Source organism: Siphateles boraxobius, unplaced genomic scaffold, assembly GCF_051911475.1.
Source record: "Siphateles boraxobius isolate OS27281-9 unplaced genomic scaffold, OSU_SipBor_1 65, whole genome shotgun sequence".
Classification (NCBI taxonomy): domain Eukaryota; kingdom Metazoa; phylum Chordata; class Actinopteri; order Cypriniformes; family Leuciscidae; genus Siphateles; species Siphateles boraxobius.
This window is the reverse complement of record NW_027509192.1, coordinates 6,435,256-6,453,846: the sequence shown is the minus strand read 5'-3', so window position 1 is coordinate 6,453,846 and position 18,591 is coordinate 6,435,256. Positions and strand designations below refer to the sequence as shown.

General features: G+C 39.4%; 3 protein-coding genes and 1 long non-coding RNA gene across 18 annotated transcripts in view; 3 read left to right on the top strand and 1 right to left on the bottom strand.

Annotated features, from left to right (window-relative positions):
- znrf1 (zinc and ring finger 1) overlaps window positions 1–2,356 on the bottom strand; it is a 44,090-nt gene extending 41,734 nt beyond the window's left edge. The window contains exon 1 of the mRNA XM_077210486.1: window positions 1,299–2,356. Coding sequence (XP_077066601.1) covers window positions 1,299–1,686 — 388 coding nt within the window. The 5' untranslated portion in view covers window positions 1,687–2,356. The remainder of the gene's footprint in view (window positions 1–1,298) is intronic.
- Window positions 2,357–7,174: 4,818 nt separating this feature from the next.
- gins3 (GINS complex subunit 3) lies at window positions 7,175–10,558 on the top strand. Its single transcript, XM_077209901.1, has 3 exons — window positions 7,175–7,506; window positions 9,150–9,383; window positions 10,146–10,558. The coding sequence occupies exons 1-3, from the start codon at window positions 7,336–7,338 to the stop codon at window positions 10,374–10,376; spliced, it is 636 nt and encodes a 211-aa protein (XP_077066016.1). The 5' UTR covers window positions 7,175–7,335; the 3' UTR covers window positions 10,377–10,558.
- Window positions 10,559–13,809: 3,251 nt separating this feature from the next.
- On the top strand, window positions 13,810–15,820 carry LOC143720426 (uncharacterized). Its single transcript, XR_013196556.1, has 3 exons — window positions 13,810–14,551; window positions 14,626–14,686; window positions 14,817–15,820. It is a non-coding gene; the product is annotated as an uncharacterized LOC143720426 (long non-coding RNA).
- A 905-nt stretch (window positions 15,821–16,725) lies between these two features.
- Window positions 16,726–18,591, top strand: part of ndrg4 (NDRG family member 4) — a 30,446-nt gene continuing 28,580 nt past the window's right edge. For 4 of the 15 annotated variants that reach the window (XR_013196627.1, XR_013196626.1, XM_077210475.1 and 1 more), the window contains exon 1: window positions 16,746–16,930. Coding sequence is in view for 4 of the 15 variants with exons in the window: in XM_077210468.1 (XP_077066583.1) it covers window positions 18,328–18,401 (74 nt within the window). In the remaining 11 variants the exon portion in view is untranslated. Of the gene's footprint in view, window positions 16,931–18,327; window positions 18,402–18,591 lie in introns of all 15 variants that reach the window. The other 11 variants (XR_013196628.1, XR_013196625.1, XM_077210468.1 and 8 more) reach the window with 10 other exon arrangements.

The window sequence follows — 18,591 nt, the reverse complement described above, 5'->3', positions numbered from 1 at the left end:
TTAGCATCACACTGGTTCCCTCGACAAAAACCCTATAGGATTTTCCACAGGCTTTTGGATTATAGCAAAAAAACATGCTCTGTGATCAACAAAAGATGATGATACTTATACGTTTTGTCCATCAAAATAATTTTCACAGATGAACACAACTTTGATCAATTTTGAAGCCTAAATGCAGTAGCCAGAAGTAAAAAAGCTAAAGGAAGGCTTACAAATGAACTACACCATGTTCCTATGAATTCAACGTCACCATCACTAAGCCTCTGACAGCTCTTTTAGTTTTTTATCTAAAAACATTTTCCCAGAGAGTTTGAGTTAGAATAAACTTAAGAGCACAATTATAAGCACAACGCTGCTGTAAAAGCGGACTGAGATTACCTGTTCAGCGGGATGACGTTTAAAGTCCCTGACAGCCTCTTTAGGACCATTTAGCCACTTGTTAGCAACCGCCTTTTTCAAAACACGTAACAGATTAAAAAAAAAATATATATACGAGTGGGGTAATACTGATATATTATATGTCATAGAATAAAATGTGAAAATGTCATGAGCTTGTGTTCACCACAGACATTATTTCAGCCATTTAACCAAAATCCAATTCAAAAAACCTATTGACTTTGGGATGATGGAACCGGAAGTGCTAAAATGCTAACTCGTTGTGCACTTTGACCTAAGTGATACCTGAAACACTCTATTGCTGCCATGTGAGTCGAGATATCATCGTAAGAGCACAGCTAAATCATTTATGAGAAATACAATTTCTTACAGAATAGAAATTGTCTATTTTGATTGCACGGTGACTTTAAATTCATTTGAAACAAAATTGAATTAATTTAACAAATCAACTTAGCGAATTATTCAATGACTTTCTCGCACACAAAAAGAAACTCCATGGTCGACATACCAGTGAACAAATATTTTTGGTGAAGTACTTAAAAAAATTCGAGTCACTGGGATGAATCAATGTCCCTACCACTATGACCCAGTCGGTGAGACATATAGGCTTTGGTTCGAGCTAAGCGGGTGATAACCATTGAATCCCCCTCCCTCTTAAATCACAGGCTAATTGTCCCAGAAAGATTTGGCAACCTGGCTTATTAACGTCAATTCGCGCCAGTCGACTCGAGTCCAGCCGTTGGTCAGACAGGTCTCGTGCGCATACCCCCTCCCACCGGCGCGAAAACTGGAAAAGCAGCATATTCCCTCGAGTGATATTCCGTAGGCTACTACATGTGGTGGCATCGATGTAGCTTTGTGCCACTGCGCCTTGTAAATGCGGAGTTTGAGTTATCACTTACCGCTGTGGGCGCTAAACCATCGGGGCGCGATGTGCAGGGGCAAAGTGTCTGCCAACGACGCCCGGGATCCCAGGTAAAGCATACCGTCCGTGTGGTGCCCCCCGCCAGTTTCTTGGTATCCGTTGCCGTTATGAGCAGGATCCGAGCCAGACCCCCCTCCTGCTCTGTCCGTGTCTGTTCCTCTGGGGGTGTAAAACCCGAAGGGCACCGTGGCGCTGTGATCTATGCCCATCCCCGCCACGGAGCTCACCGAGCGGCTACGCAGTCCCATCGTGCCACCTGGCCGGTAGTGCCCGAAGTGGGCCGAGGGTGGCACCGCGCTGTCATCTGTTGAGACACCGGGAAAAGCACCCCGGGGCCGCCCCGCCGTACTCTGTTTGCCCCCCATCCAAAAGTATCCGCTAAAAATGGGTGGGGGTGTCGCGGAAAGGGTGTCACGGATCGTCCTGCGGCGCTTCTCGAGCCTCCTTTCAAACAAGCGACAAAACAAGCGCTAAAATCCGCGGTTGTCAAGTCTGACTAAAACAGCTGTGTCTCGCAGACGCAACAGCCCATTTTCCTGGTCGAATCATGGACCTAAAGTCTCATTAATCACCTTAACTCACGAGGGAACAAGAGGGTAATAAAGCCGTTCGCACGAGCAAAAACGCAACACGTTCTCCGCTTAAAAGCAACTGACAGGACAGCCTGCCCAGAATCACCACGCGCAACAACAAATCCGCAGTACTTTGAATGCGAAGGCTCTCTCTTATTCAAAGAGGAATGACTCAAAATACATCAGTCATGATGCCCGTTCAGTGTACACGTCCAGGTCTGCTCGTGCTCCCTCCGTCTGCCTGGAGATTCGGGTCAGCGTGTGCCGCTCCCCTGCACGCGCAGATCCGTCCGTGCGCTGCTGCTGCTCGGAGACAATAGAGGCGGTTACTGCGCATACGCGGATTAACAGTGGCGAGATGTGCTGTAAACGCGAGCATGGATTTACAATATCTAGCCCAAACAATCAATTATTAAGAAGTTAACACAGACACCGTCTCGCCTCCAACAGCCGCTTGTGATCTGAATATGGTGTTAAAGGAGGACAGATATGTGACCACGTTACCGGCAGACATTGTTTAATTTAGGTACTCCTCATGTTTTCATCTCATTTGCAACCATTCAGTCGAAGGCCGTATTGCTTGAGTTGCTATCTGAAAATTAAGGGTCTTTCATCTCCAAAATGCGAGTGCATTAGGTCAACAAGCCATGAAATCTCACGGCCATTTGACAGACAACAAGAAAACTATGTTTAGTTTAAATGGCACAGTATGCAAAAGATCGCAAACTGATAGAGTATGTGCATCTTTCTCTGTCAGTTTGCAATCTAATGTAATTAATGGCATGATTGTTTAATTGCCAATTATTTAGTATGTTGCATTATTATACAGACATAATAATAGGTTTTATACCTATAATTTTTTTAAAATAAAAATATGAAAAATAAAAAGTTTATATATTCATTATATATAGGCCTACATGTGTTAATAAAATAAAGCAAATATAAGGTATAGAATGTGATAGTAATAAAATCACCATTTATTGTGATAATAAAATTATCACAATAAATGGAAAATCCATATTTGCAATATACAATGTAAAATAAAATACATAGGCCTAAACTTCCAGCAAGACAAAGCATCTCTCTCTCTCTCTGCTGTATCGCTCGCAATAAATCAATATGTTATGCTTATTAATATTTCTGCATTCATAAATTAAGTATGGACCACATCACATAGTGTGTATTGCATTAAACTTGCAGAAATCTTTTAGAGGCATGATCTTGTAACCAGGACCATAACACCCATAGACACTGATGTAAATTAGTACATTTTCTTCCCCTGAGGCTTTTTAAATTAGCATAAAATACATGATTTTTATATTATTTCTAGTGCAACTGCTGCCTATCTCACAATTAAACAATATTTCAGTTAAAGTAGTCTAATGTGTTCAGGGCATTGAGCAATGTCACCGAGGACCATTTTGAGAATATAAAAATAATTTATGGGTAATCTAAGCATGCAGTGTAAGTGCGCAAAAAACATAATTTATGTCCATAAAAAGTAGTAGTACAGAGTCTGTTCTGCAAATTTGGTTGTGGCCATCAAAACTGCCTTGTGTCTCAACTTTTTAAAAGAAGACAGTGACTTGGTATTGTCTCTTTATGCACTAATATTTAATATGTTGTGCTGTAAATTAAAGATTTATAATGGCATGTATGAAGTTGAAAAGCACAAAAATGTGTGGCAGCCCTGATAGTTTAAGATAATTATAATATTATTAATTATAATATATTAACTGAGACCTGTAAAGAACAGAAATAGGCCCATTCAATTCTGACTTGCAATTACAATCCAAGAACTTCAATTTTCATTGTGTGTGTCTGCTTATATTGAGTTGTAAACTACTTTTGAATTCACAAAAAGATAATATAGTTTTATAATTCTGTTTAATGACAGGCCACTGGTAAACCATTGTTATGTTTACGTGAGACCATTCTTACTTGTAATGGTATGCAGTACTAACTGACAGACAGCAGTAATCACTGCAATTATGGACTGTCTCGTGGGTAAATTAAAGAAATAGCGACATCTGATGGGCAAAGTAGTAAATGCGCATGACAGAGTTGTAAATTTGATCTTGGCTCCATAACGTAAAAAGAAAGCATTTGGTAAATGTTCATTTACGTATTTGTGTTTGTTGTGTTCTAGTGTCATTTTATGTTTATCTGTGTGTTCTCACTATATTTAATAACACACCATGAGACTTTGACTCGCGTTGTGCATCATTTTTTACTGAACTCTCATACAAGACACAGGCATGAGCAATCAACAGAGGATCAGTCCAACACATAAGTCAACTTAATCAAACACAAAGTGTGTCAAACCAAATCGACCACACCCCCCTTTTTTAACAAAACTACGATTTAATATTTACATTCAGACTGGTTCACTCAAATCTCCCCAAGTAAATTTTCAGATCTATCAAAAAACAGTAACTTTAATTAAACATTTGACTCATTTAACTAATCAAACACCATACCACATATTTACTTCTAAACATTCACTGTAAACATCAATAGTCCAATCAAATTACGTTGAGAATACTTTTTGTCTTCTGTTACTGATTACTGTTTCCCTTTTGTTTTTCACATGTCCACAACATAATCATCATATCTAGTTGGCCATATTACTTCTCTACCACTTCTAGTATGGCATGTTGGTTGCTCATCCTCTCTCACCGGAGAATTCTCAGGTGGTTGGTCTGCTGGTCGGGGTCTAGAGCATGGAACTGTGCTCCGCAGGACTCTGCCAATCAGCATTTGTGCAGGAGATTCATTCAGGCCTGTCACTGGTGTATTTCTTAGTGACAGCAGCACTAGATGCGGGTCTGTAACAGTTTGAATCGCTTTCTTCAATACATGTTTAACAGTCTTTATTGCTCTTTCAGTAAGTCCATTGGACTGGAGAATGTGAGCTTAAAGTCCCACGATGCCGCAAAGGACTTCATCTCGTAGCTGGCAAATGGTACGTTGTCGCTCACTAATTCTTTTGGGATACCATGTCTGGCAAAGACTGATTTCATCTTTTGTATTAAAGAGTGGGCTGATTTGTCGGGTAAATTCAGTACCTCTGGATATTTGTCAAATAGTCCACTAGCAATAGATAAGACTGACCTCTCAGCTCGAAGATATCTGCTCCAACCTTCATCCACGGGAGTTCTGGAACGTCATGTGTGATGAGTGGCTCTTTTTGATGTTGTTGGCACGGCGCACATTTCTCCAGCATCATCGCTATGTCTAGTGCCATTCCAGGCCTGGGGATTTTCTTGCTTTGGCCTTTGTTCTCTGGATACCTTGGTGAGCTATGTGTAGCTTTTCTAAGGTTAAATTTTTTAAGGCTCTGAGGTATGATTATCTTGTCTCCTACCATCACAATGCCGTTCTGTACGCTGATTTTGTGCCGCATAGGCCAGCAGCTGTATAGGCTACTGTTCACACCACGTCTTTTCTGTGGCCAGCCAGTCTCTACCTTCCCACACAGATCTTGCAACTCTTGGTCTGCTGCAGTGGCCTCTTTCAATTGTTGGAGTGTCTGTGGTCCCTCTTGCAGAAGACAGGCTCCCAAAGCCATCTTTCGATGAGTCAGCCTGTATTGTTAGTGGTTTTTTGTGATCCTAGAACCTTAGCACAGGTGATCTTTTGAGAGCAGACTTCAAGCTCACTAAAGCAGTACTATGATGTGGATTCCACTGCCATACAACATCCTTCTTCAGCAATTGTGTTAGAAGCGCTGTGAGTGACGCTTCATTCAGAATGTACTGCACCAAGTACTAAGTCATGCCAAGTAGACGTTGCAGGCCTTGCTTATCCTCTGGGGGTTGGCATGTCGATGATCGCCTTCACTTTTGCATCATGAGGTCGCAGGCCATCCAGTGTAATGATGTGTCCCATCTTCTTCTCTGTGATAACGAGGCTGTATACCCATTCAGTGGGCTCCGTTACAGGGGATATAACACCTCTATGCACACGATCTTGAAGTGTTTCTTTCAGCTTGTCGCAAACAAACAGTGGAATAAAGCTGCATCCATGGATCACCGGTGTGACTGTCGGGTCAAAATGTATATGATGGACTCCTGGGAACTCACCTAACAAAGACTGATGGATGCATCTTGACCAGCTCTTCTTTGGTTGACACCGACTTTTTTGCCAGCAGCTCAATCCATTTCACTAGCTGCAGCTCCTCACATGCTGCTCTGTCCAGGATCGGCATGTCTGGTTGATCGGACACATAAAACAGTAATGTGGCTGTAGCTTTGTAGGTCTTGCATTTCAATGACACAACACCTTTTGGGGTGGAGCACGTTCCCCCTAAATGGTATTGACACCGTTGAGTTAGGCTGTGGCTTAACTGGACCAGGGATCTTCTGGACAATGGACAGAGGTAGCGCATTTGCCTCTGCACCTGTGTCTAGTTTGAACCTTATCTCTATTTTGTAGCTGTCGTGTACCACACACTGTCCTTTATCCGTTCCATCTCGTGCACTTGTGCGTGCCTGTGCCAATGTACATGGAATCTATTTCATTCATTATGCTGTGCACTGTCTTTACTCTGCCATCGTTGCGACCAGCTGCGTGGCATACCTTGGCAAAGTGGTTACCTTTGCCGCAATTATTACATTCTGCTCAGAAGGATGGGCATTGCCATGGCTCATGACTCTCTCCACATCTGCAACAGTTTCGTGTAGCTAGTTTCTTTCAACTTTTGTGGCTAAGGTAGCTTGAACTGTTCCATGTTCGTCTGCCGTTACATGTAAATTTAAGCTGGCGCGCTGATCAGTTCGTGTCAACAAAGCTGCTCGCGGTACTCACTCCACTGTCACTTCTGACACCGTGTTGTGCTCTAGTGTGCTTTTATGTTTATCTGTGTCTGATCACTAACGTTACACTTAATAACACACCATGAGACTAATGGATCTGAGCGAGGAGCATCCTTTTTTACCGAACTCTCATACAAGACAAAGGCATGAGCAATCAACAACAGATGATCAGTACAACACAGAAGTCAACAATCACACACAGTGTGTCATACCAAATCAACCACAGTGTTCCTACTTAATTCTATTTTCTTTTTGTTTTTTCTTGTTCTAAAAAGTTCGTTGCTTATTAAAACGACTCTAACTAATTCTAAAATAAAATAAAAACAGCAGCCAATCAAAATACAGTTATTTCTTATTTTTAAACTGACCTAGTATTTTCTTTTTACCACGTTTCAATCACATATACTGTAAAAAGAGTATTGAGAAGCTGTTAGTCTTCGTCACTCTGTTATCGACTGCTCGCGCCTGTTCGATGCTTCTTCTGCTCAATGTTCCATTACTTCTTTTTTGAAGTTGCGCGCCAAATGCTATGACAGTGCTGTTGTTTTGACAAGTTTGTCTTTATTTTTTACCGTCTGTTAGATTTTGTTTGCTCATTTATCGTTCAATTATTATAAATAAATAAATGGACGCGCTATCCTACATGCCCGTTCCTCCGGGTATCGGAATGGAGGAGAATTTCTTTTCTCTGGATGATATTTTACTGTCTCACGAGCGACTGCCGTGCAGGACTGAGAGCGCGTTCCCGAGACTCGGGTTCCTAGAGAAATCCAGCGAGAGCCGCGACATACTGGAGGTATACCTTTTCATTTACCAATAAAATTGGTTTTAAAGCGTTTAATCGCTTTTCGATCACTTTTACGTGCTATGGTATATAGAGATGACACAAAAACTTCTTGAACTGTTTTTCAAATTTAACGTTACACTTTAGATCTTCTCTTCCCAGATCTTCTCTTAATCTAAGACAACAACCTTTATAACCTTTTATGTTTAAACAATGATTTAAACAAAACGTGAATATGTATTTGTATAAAAATGATTTCCACAAATTACTTATTTCCCTCAAATTTAGCATAATGGCATAATTTCCCCCATTATCAATCATTTTTTAAAGTTTAGAAGTTTTTAAAGTGTTTCTGTATTGTAGTGTACCTTCACAAGAAGAGCAAAAAATAAATAATAATAACTAAAAAAAAAGTCAAATTTCTGTTTAATACATAAAATGGCAACAATGAAATTAACCTTAAGGCAAAAGGACAAGATGTTTTATTAGAAAAATGATTTCCAGAAACTAATTTCCACCATAAAATGTTATCAAAGACACGACATTATTTGAGATGTGATGGAAATGGCACTGTGGAAATATTAATGAGAAAAATTATAGTGTTACGACTAGAGGTGTCAAAAGTATTCACATTCATTACTCAAGTAGAGGTATAGATACTAGGGTTTAAAAAGACTTCTGTAGAAGTTGAAGTATCAACTGAAGCTTTTTACTCAAGTAAAAGTGTAAAAGTACTGGTTTCAAAACTACTTAAAGTATAAAAGTAAAAGTAAGGGGAAAAATTCCATTAACGACAAAAGCTTAGGCCGCGCCATAGGAGCCTATAGTGCACTACCACCTCCTCAAAATACATTTTTCTAAAGGCCATAATGACTATAATGTTATATTAAAATGTTAATGTTGAAAAATTTGGGACGCACTAGGCTACCTCTTTCAGCCGCATATATGTCCATTGAAAATTAATGTAATTTAGTACAATGCAAATACATTAAAGAACCACATATGTGCACTACATGTGCAGGTGGTGCGATGGATTGCATACAAACCAATAGGGTGTCAGAATGCTATACTGCCCATCCAACCACAATCAAATTCACTCTATCCGGATGGCCTGATTTATCTGGATAGGTTATTTTTATTTTTATTATTCAATCTAATAAAAACGTTAGAAACGTTTGCATCACTGCATATTACTGTCAGTTTCACATTTCTATCATGAAACCATTGACAAATATAAAATTTTTAGATACTCACCTCTCCAACTTACCTTTCTTCCTTAGTTAAAACTACCAAGTGTCACGTCGGAATTCGCTCTCGTCTTCTGTGAACAGTAAATCTCAGCTTTATTATTGACCTTCTTAATCATTTTGATGAGCGCTGTTAGACCACTGAGGCAGACCAGCCTAAAAATGTAACTTTTAAAACTTGGTGTCATCCTAACAACAGAGTGGTGCAACATCAATAATATCAAATATTGGTGTGCGGCAATTTAGTAAGATATAATTAAGTTTTATTAGGGGTCGGGATGCTTGTCCCACTTTGTCTATGGTGTTTATTGCCCTGACCACAACATATTTATATGGTGATCTAATGGTAACTTAATATGAGAAGAAAGTGTCCTTTCGCATATTTATTCATGTGTTTGTATGTTTCAGGGCACAAAGATGGAGATGCCGCTCTGGCTGGCCAAGGGCTTGTATGAAAGGAAGAGGCGAGTGCTGTCCATGGAGCTGCCGAAGGTGTATCGCGAGGGCTGGAGAACAGTGTTCGGGGCAGATCCCGCTGTTGTAGACCTGCAAAAAATGGGGCCATATTACTATGGTTTAGGATCCCAGATGCTGCATTTTGACAACCCAGAAAACCCAGAGATTGCTAATACCATCCTCCAGGTGAGCATGTTATAGGTAGTCATAAAACAATAAATTAAGACTTTAAAGAGCATGCAAATGCACAGAAAATCATCTTTAAATGTTAACCCTGCAAGATATGGTGAGGGGTTTTGTTTAATGTACTTTAACCTAGTTAGTAATGGGTAGTTAGAACAAGGCTTGTTGTTAAGGTTCGCAACTTCACATGCTAAAATGATGTTACTGATCCATATGCTATTTCTTACCACAACCAGTAGAGGGAGCATTACATTTAAAATCATTACTAGCATTGACCAGTTGCTGGGCAGACTGGTATGGCTGGTTTAATAGGATGTACAGATATGTTGTGCTAAATCAGTAAATGCAATTAAAGCTCCATGTTACTTAAGCTTAGGGAAAGTAAATTTTGCTTAATTTAGGGCTTTAAAAAAATGCTGCATAGTTATTATGGCTGGCACTGGCTGTTGGTTGCAATTCAACAAGCAGCTTTAAACATTAAGAATATGGCTAAATTATTTTATTATATGTTTGAAATTGCACATACAAAATTAGTTTTAGTGTTCAATTTAAACCATGTGAGAAATTGTGTATTGCACCATAAGGTCTACTTATTTTGATCATTTCTAGTGCTGAATTAATTACATTTTAGGAGTTATATTTTATGCTTATTGAATAGAAGCATTGAGACCTCTTTATTATTTTTTCATCAACTGTCCCTGCATCCTCTAAGGATGTATAAGTGCACCTCCATGTTATCTATAATGTCCCCATCTCTCTTATCAGACCTTCATTGGTCGTTTCCGTCGGACCATGGACTCATCCCAAAACGCATACAACGAGGACACATCAGCGCTGGTGGAGCGATTGGATTGCTTAGAGAGAAGCTTGTTTAAGTCAGGGCAAAGTGGACTTAACAGTTTCCAACTTTGGGAAAAAGGCCGGTCCTCTCACCTCACTGCCTCTAGTCTAGTTATCAACTACAGAAAGAGAAAAATAACAGACCTACAGGCCTGAAAGTCCAAAAGATTGTAAAAAAAGGAAAAAGTAGAGTTTATTGTGAATGTGTGAGAAAGTGGGTCATGTGCATATGTGTGATATTGAGTGAATTGTATTAAATTGTCTGTGAACTTTTTACTGTAATATTTCTGTGTATAAACTATTGGTATATGGTCAATAAATCAATTTATTATATTGTTTTCACTGTTTCTTTTTTTAAATGTCATAATCATATATAGTCTGTGTATATATCTATATTCACCCAGAGATGTGCTTTTTATAAAGCAATTGAGATTCTCCGGGCTCGGTCTCTGTTTTTAAAGCCTGGGTATGATGTCATCCACGTCAATATCTAAAACATTTTAACAATGATTATTTCCGGTGTTTAGACTGAAACATAAATAATTAAAATTAATGCATATATGCTCATGTGATGGGTGCTCATTTCTGGTAATCCATGAGCTCTTACATTTAGAATATTGGAGGTGACATTTGTATGCGTCACCAGGTTGTTCGCAAGAATGTGTGTGCGAGCAAGCTTCATTTGCGTCAGTCAACACAAGGAGAAATCAAATTACTGGATTTCTCCGCATTCCCTCCCCTCTCACTTAAAAAAAAACCCCTCCAAGTTAACCTATCCTTAAGATCTTGCGTATATTTGAATGTACTTTTCTGCAGTATAAGACTTCAAATGTCTTGATCTTCTTGTTTAAATTATCATGTTTATGAATACAGAGTCCCAGTTGCTTGTTCATGTGTAAAATGTGGGTCAGCTGATGTGGATTCTCATCCGTGATTTCGTAATGGAAGTTATTGATATATCCCTCTGGGATGGTCATATTGACCTTGTTATCTCTCCAACCTCAGCCGAGTTGGTTTGGGGAGGGCAGGAGGGATTTATTGACTTTTTGAAAGGTCTAAACTAAAGAAAAGTACTCATGAAGTTACATCATTTGGTGGCTTGATGACAAATAGTGCCATGACTTTATTGAATAACCATACATGTTCAGACATTTAAATAAAATTGTTAATGATCCCAAGGAGAAATTGATATGAGAGCAAGTTTATAACTATTAAAGTGTTATTTTTTTCTGTAATAGTGGTTATAACTGAGAGCTAGTAACCAGAAAGTTGATGATTCAATTACTACACTTTTTGACATTTTTCCTTGGACTTGTAAGTAGCCAAAACACACTAGAAACTCCATAGACCTTATTCAGAGCAGCGCCATGACAGGTATGTCACAGCTAGGCTGTGAGGGATAGACTTACCATGTTTTCAATGGCATCCACTGTAAAAGGCCGTATAAAGCTCCTAGATCACTTATAATTTTCCACAGCTCATATTAACAGGCTTTTTGTGTACTGAAATTTCTTGGAAAGATATTTTTGCAGTGTTTTGTTGCCAGAACAGTCCACAAACACATTAAATAACAGTACAACCCACTGAAGAGATGTATGTCTATCCCTCACAGCCACGCTTTCATTCCCGCTAAGAATAATAGATGGTACTGCTGTGAACAAGGTCTATAGCACCACGTTAAAGATTATTCAAACATATTTGCAATCACATAACCATCATTGTGATATATCATTACATTTTTCAACATTGTAGATCTTTCCATGCACTAAGTACAGACTTAAAAATCCTAGGTTACCATTCCATGGCCTCATAGTGAATTGTGTTTTTCACCATGATGCTTGGTCTCCAAGAACACTGCCATTTCTTGTTGTTGCTCAATGAATCACTCCTGACCTGGATTCACAGTGGTGGCTTTTCTGGCATGAGCTAGTTATGTACTGTTCCTCTTAAGAGACGTGAACATGGAGCTGACCCAACTACTGCCACATAAACCTGTTAATAGTCCCTGTGTTTTTGTTAAGAATCTGACAGTGGCATTTATGGCTAACCTTTTTACAGTGCATGCAAGATGTTTTTTTGAAGTGACACTTGGGCAATAATATTTTATGAAGATGTAGTCCAGTGTTCAGTGTCAGAAAACAGCAGTTCCTGACCAAACTGAGCCCTTTCACAGAGTTTGTATGCAAGCACAATGTATCCACAGTAGCATCATCTCTGTAGCAACGCTGCATATTTTAAGAAGACTGTGGTGCTAGAACATGTCATTGTGCCTTTAGATTGAATTTCATTTGAATAACACACACACAAAGACAAAAAATATTCTGATGTGCACCTAAAAAGTGAAAACATCATTTTACAAAAACATTGACATCATTTCACAATCCCTTACTCTCTCAATAGTCCTCTTATCTCTGCAGAATTATTCATGTTTTTAACTGTGTGAGAATCCTGCAAAAGATTTGAGATCCCATCTGTCCTCACCTGACTGTGTTACATCTCTTTTAAATTGAGTTGGAAAAGTATTTACTAGTGTTCCCTAGTGTTCATCTTTGAGACTTTTAGTGTCTTTTAGTTGTTTCACTGAGCCTATTTTCAGACCTTTTAGTTTAAAAAGGACAGACACGACTTGGAGGAAAAAGAGTGAGAGATGGAGAGAAACAGAGGTGTCAGGATTAGCTGTATCTAAGCTAACGCCCACACACTGCTCTTCAGATGTGGCTAATCTTTCCCTGACTGGGTTTGCATTCACTCTGAAACACCGGCTCAAACAAGCCAGTGCACTATAGCAGGTTGGAGTTGAGAGAACACTGTTTTACCCCCCATTTTTTTAACCTGTAGTTGACATTTGACATGAGGAGGCAAAGTCCCCTCTCTATTTTTTGTTCCATAGCTTTCTTTTGTACTACTTCCTGTTGATAGCCTATTATTAATAATGACCTCCTTTTCAAACTGTTAGTCATCAGATTCTGATTCAGGCCACATTTACTCATAGCCGGGTATGTAGAGAAACAAATATTTCCCCCCTTCCGGTTTCAATAATAAAATAGTGCACACAACATCGTTTTCAAAAAAGTTGTCATTTACATCAACCCGCATAAAAACGCTGTGGAGTGCCATCATAACTATGCCAAACTGGGCGTTCACATGGCGTTAAGCATTTTCTGGCGCATAATGTGACGTTGGAGAACCTATAACCACGTTTTTCCCAGTTGACACGACAACACATAATCGGCGTTATCAGAAATCTCAACTTTGGCCGGAGTTTTTAGAAATATTCGTTTTCTGTGATAAAAACGGGGTTTTCGTGTAAATGAGAGGCCAAACGGTGGGGAAATATCTGCGTCTTCCCTTTGTGTAAACGGGGCATCAGATTCAGGTGCAATCACATTTAAATGTGCTGAGTGAGGGGTCTCTAAAATTCAGCTCATACATATCATCATTTTAGATTTCAACATGAATGAAAATGTGGATGTCCAAACATGTGAGTTTCTTTGTCCAAATTATTCGGTTTGATCTCATATTTCTTAATCTTTCAGTACTGTCAACTTTTTTGTAATATGTATATATTTTTTTGTTTTTTTTTTGACTAGGCACTGCAAAATGCCCCCTCATGGAAACTCTGTTGATGGATGTGTTGGAACGGATATTAAGGTGTTGGAAAGTATTGCCCTTCCTCTTCTAATCTACCTGCATCGCCTAATTCATCTGTTTTTTGTGTGTGTTTTTTTGCAGTATTTTAGAGATCCAATTGCCTTTTTCACTGCAGATTGACCTGTCTTTTATAAATAGGCTGAGCTTTTATAGAAGCATTTATTTTGCTGTATTTTTATGTATCTTTCTCTCACCACCTCTCTCCTTACCTTGTTTCCAATTCTCTCTGTCAGTGTCAGATGATGCCAGTTTGAAGGACAAGTGTTTTCAGGCTGATGAGGAAAAAACATCCATAAATATCAGTCGAGTGACCTGTTCTGCTTCGTTCCTGCTATAATGGAGGGATGAGTCATTGCTAAGCTGTCCATCTCTCATTTTCTTCTTCATTTGAGTGGCACATCACCACATATATGAAGCATCGTGCTTCAGACAGAATCCAATTTGTATTCAAGATGGTGCTGAGACAACCTTAGCAACTAAATTGCAACAACCTACTTGTGGCAGTGCATTTTGCACAGTCAACCACACATATTCTCTTTAGACAGAGTTACAATCTACTTTTTTAGGTGTTGTATCAGTGGCATAGGGCTTTGTAAACAGAAGATTGCTGGTTCAATCTCTGCACGTAGCCAACCATGAGCTACCATCGTTGTAACTTTGAGTAATGCCTGACCCATAGAGTAAGTGTATCCCTCACTTTTTTTTTCTTACATCATGTGGTATGTCAAATAAAAAGAGCTTTCTTGTGTTTCAGACAATCTGGATTCAAGGATGCACTGAGGCAAATTCAGTCTACAAGGGATTCAAACAGCACAGTAAGTGTCAGTTCCTAAAAAGCAACTCAAATCCAACTCAATCGAAATAATAATGAAATCGCGTTTTTCTGTGATCAGTTGCAGAAACCATAATTGAAATCTCATTAATTTATTTCCATTTATTTTGCAGCCCTATGTGCAAGTGAAAACCACAAGTCAACCTAAAGTACCTCTGACACTCCTAATTGTGATGTCTTTCCTTTACACAGATGCACTGACACTCTCCACATTGCATTGGGACAACAGTTTTGCCTCCTTGATAACACATGCCTCGAGTATGTCCTGCTTACCAATGAGCAGTTTAAAGTTCTCATTGGCACAGGTACAGACAAACAAACCACAGATAAACAAAAGACTCAAAACGTGCTTCGCCTATCAACTGTGGTCCACAGTGCTGCCAGGTTTCTCCCAATTCACCACTTCAAACCTGGCTATAGTCCATCTACTGTTATAGACCTTTCCAAAAAAGGTGTCTGACCTATTTCTCCTTATCACAGAGCTAATATAGAGACAAATAAGGGTTAATTAGCCTGCAAGACTGTTAGCCAAGAATGTGTTACTGTCTTAAATTTGCAACAAACAATGAAACAGAGAGGAATGTACACTGCTGCACAGTTGTGTACAGTAAGTGGTGATAACTGGCCCATAATTCCTAATGAAAGTAAACATTATCATTCGGGGCTGGTTTGAGCTAGTGTATTGGCACATTTTACATTGAAGAGTGGAAAGCAACTTTCAGCAAAGAATGTCAGACTGCAGCATAATGTGAGTTGACATCTCTTGTTCAGTCAACTCAACAAGTGTGCTGAAATACTGTACTCTCAGAAGTTTACATGCTGGTGCCGGTTTTATATAGTTACAAAAAATTTGTAATTAGGAACAATAGAGTAGTGAGTTGGCATGTGCACCTTTTCCCCTCTTAACTGTGCCGACAAGATAATGAGAACGGTTTATTTAGGTTGCTGTTAGTGGCTTCAAAGTGGGTTATATGGACTATCCAACAGCAAAAGACCCTCAGAATTCCCAGGGAAAAGTTTTATAGCCGTTTCAAAATTGTTGACGATTTCTACTCAGAATCTACAGGCTGATTACAGGATTGAAGAATATTAAAGACCGCAAGGGGAGACAAGGCATGTGTCAGTTTTTCCATCCTTTGGATGTGTTAATTAGGATATTGATTTGATATGATTCAATGCTTTTGGCGTCTTGCAAATGATAAGCAGTTATCACCCTCAATAGCATCATCATTGTCAATATTACCACCAGCACAAACATTTATTTATTTATTTGCATAAAAAAATTTAGTCAGGACATCCAGCTAATTTTGAATGACCATTAATTGAAAAGATTTTGTTGCTCCCATTTTGATGTAGGTACTGTACAATATCTAAGAACAAGATTGGCTACCTGGACCATGCTAACCAGTCTTCAACACTTGACTACCCCATACATTGAGATCAATTATAACAGCATTCAACTATAGAGGGTAGGCCTATGGTAGCAAAAACTGACCAATTCCTAGAGTTAGAGGGAGGATTAAAAATAGGCTGAATTACAAATGTTTTTGGTGCAAGAAACCTTGACTAACATTAGAAGTAGTCTTCAGGGGAAAAAGTAAATTGCCATAAAAGAGTACAAATAAGTAAACAGTGGTCTGTAACAACATGTGCATGGGCGTATCTGTCTGTGTCCTCGAACAGTTTCTAGTAAAAACTGCCTCAATAAAAGCTCATGCTGCCAAATTCATGCATTCTCCTTGAAGTGTAAGAATTGCGTGTAGACTTGTGGTCTAATTGGACAGCCTTTCATCCTAAGCCTCCAGGCTTTACTCAATATCCCTCACTATTTCTTTCTCCTCTCTGTCTCCTTGATTCCTTCCTGTCTGCCCTTTTCTCTTTTTTCAGTCCTCTCCTGTATCCAATTTCTTATCTCTCTGTCTCTCTCCTGTCTGTCCCTCTCTGTGATTGCTCTTTCTCTCTCCCTCCCTCTATCTCGCTCTCATCTGTTGGTAAGGCTCAGGCTGCATCATCCAAGAGGACACGTGTTCTCTGTTTATTATAGAGCAAAAAAGGGAGGGGGAGAGTGAGCCAACGAGGGAGGGTGGAACAGAGGCAGAGAGATTCACACAGAATAACCCTCATAGGGTAGACAGCATCGCTCTGAAACGCACTCACAAGCAAACAAAAAGAGGCTAAACATCAAAATCTTTTTAGACGACAACAGGAACACAGTCCTTAAGCAAAGGTAAGAAAGATCTCCTTAGTCATTGCGGTGATTGTTGTAAAAGGGTGCAAATTAGAATGATCATTCAAGAGAATTCTAAGACATCTGTTGTTAGGTTAAGTTGACTACTTGGTTGTTTTGGTGCAAGGTGTTTGAAGACGTGGCAAATGGACAGAGCAGATCAAAAAGTGCCTCAACAATGGGCCTTGAGGGACTCCACCTCAGGAGAAACATTAGAGTCCCTGCTGAGAGTATTCCAGCGCTTGTGTCATAAGCTACGCTTCATAGTACCAGCCTCTGCATTGGCGTCAATGAGTAGTCAACAGGTTAAATTTATTAACCCCACAAAATAACTGCGTCAGACAGGGGCGCTTTGCCAAAAACAGCAAGCCAGTGGCGGTCCATCCAGACCACCCCTTAAATTCAGGGTAAGTCTATTAACACAGGTGTTTTTTTTCCCCCTTCATTGTTATGGTGCTGATATGTAATAACTGATAAGCACACCTTTTGTTTTCTTAATCTCAATAACACTTCACAAAATATCTGACGCCATTGTACCTGGTTGGGTGCCAGCTTGCATTGGGAGGCCAGGAGGGCCGTGGAACTTTCCAGGGTGAATAACTGGGACTTATCACAAGCCTTGACACTTTCAGCTTTAAAGGGGTAATGGATGATGTTGTTAGCCTGTGCCTAAAGATGAAAATATTTATGTTGGGTTTATAATAAAACAGTTGTGGTTTAAATACAGCAAATGGCGACTGCCACACCTTTTGTTTACAACATAGCATGAAGCTGAAATAAAATTATCTATTTAACTCAAAGGTTGGTGGAAATTCAAGCAGGTAATTTAATTACTGTGTGTGATCATTAAAGCTGCAAATATGAATTAACAATATGTGGCATGCTTTTTGTATTTTCTTTCTTTGTAAAAAGAAAGATGGCATTACTGACGCAACTTGATGCAAGGCTGATCTTTTTTTTGTTGTTGTTGCTACGTATCCTTGCAAGACAACGAGATGCCCCCATTTCTACATTACATAATAATGCAACAGACGCCTTGGAAACTTTTCTGTCTCACTCTTACAAAACCTACACACCCTGAAAGCCTTCCCTGTTAGAACTGTTGGACTGTTCTCCACTGAGCATGGAAAAATATTTTTTAATAAACGGCATATTAGCTTTACTCTAATAGAAGCTCCTGGCTTGAGATTTATATAAAGAATGTAATTTATAGAGGATTTTTTTTAAAATGCCTGGAACTTTTCAATAAAACATATATTTGAAAGAGGCATGCCCTGGGACAAGTTTACATTTTAGTGTACAGGACTCGGAGGGGGCTTCCTGAATACTAAGATTTTTCTGAATACCAAATATTGTGTATAGCTGAATTACAAATGGATCTTGTTTTGTACTGATAGATGGGGCCCGGATTGTTCTGGAACTTTCCATCCAAGACTAGCTGCACGGTTCCACAGAGCCTGCTGCAGACAATGTACGTAGTTCCGCCTGTAACCGAGGTTGTAGCCTTTCTTTTCCGTTTTTTAGCATCCATGCCTTCATTTTTTGTTTGTCTCTTTGCTTGTGAATTCCATGGCTCGTTGCTGTGTCTGACCACCTTGATTTGTCGACCAATCACTGGGCAATGGCCAAACAAGGTCAAGTGTCAATAACCATCATTACTC

Bases quoted from the DNA above. Each gene is read 5' to 3' on its own strand.
- gins3 (XM_077209901.1), top strand. From the start codon at position 7,336: ATGGACGCGCTATCCTACATGCCCGTTCCTCCGGGTATCGGAATGGAG. The intron at 7,507-9,149 runs GTATACCTTTTC...TGTATGTTTCAG, and splicing joins AGAGCCGCGACATACTGGAG to GGCACAAAGATGGAGATGCC. The intron at 9,384-10,145 runs GTGAGCATGTTA...CTCTCTTATCAG, and splicing joins TTGCTAATACCATCCTCCAG to ACCTTCATTGGTCGTTTCCG.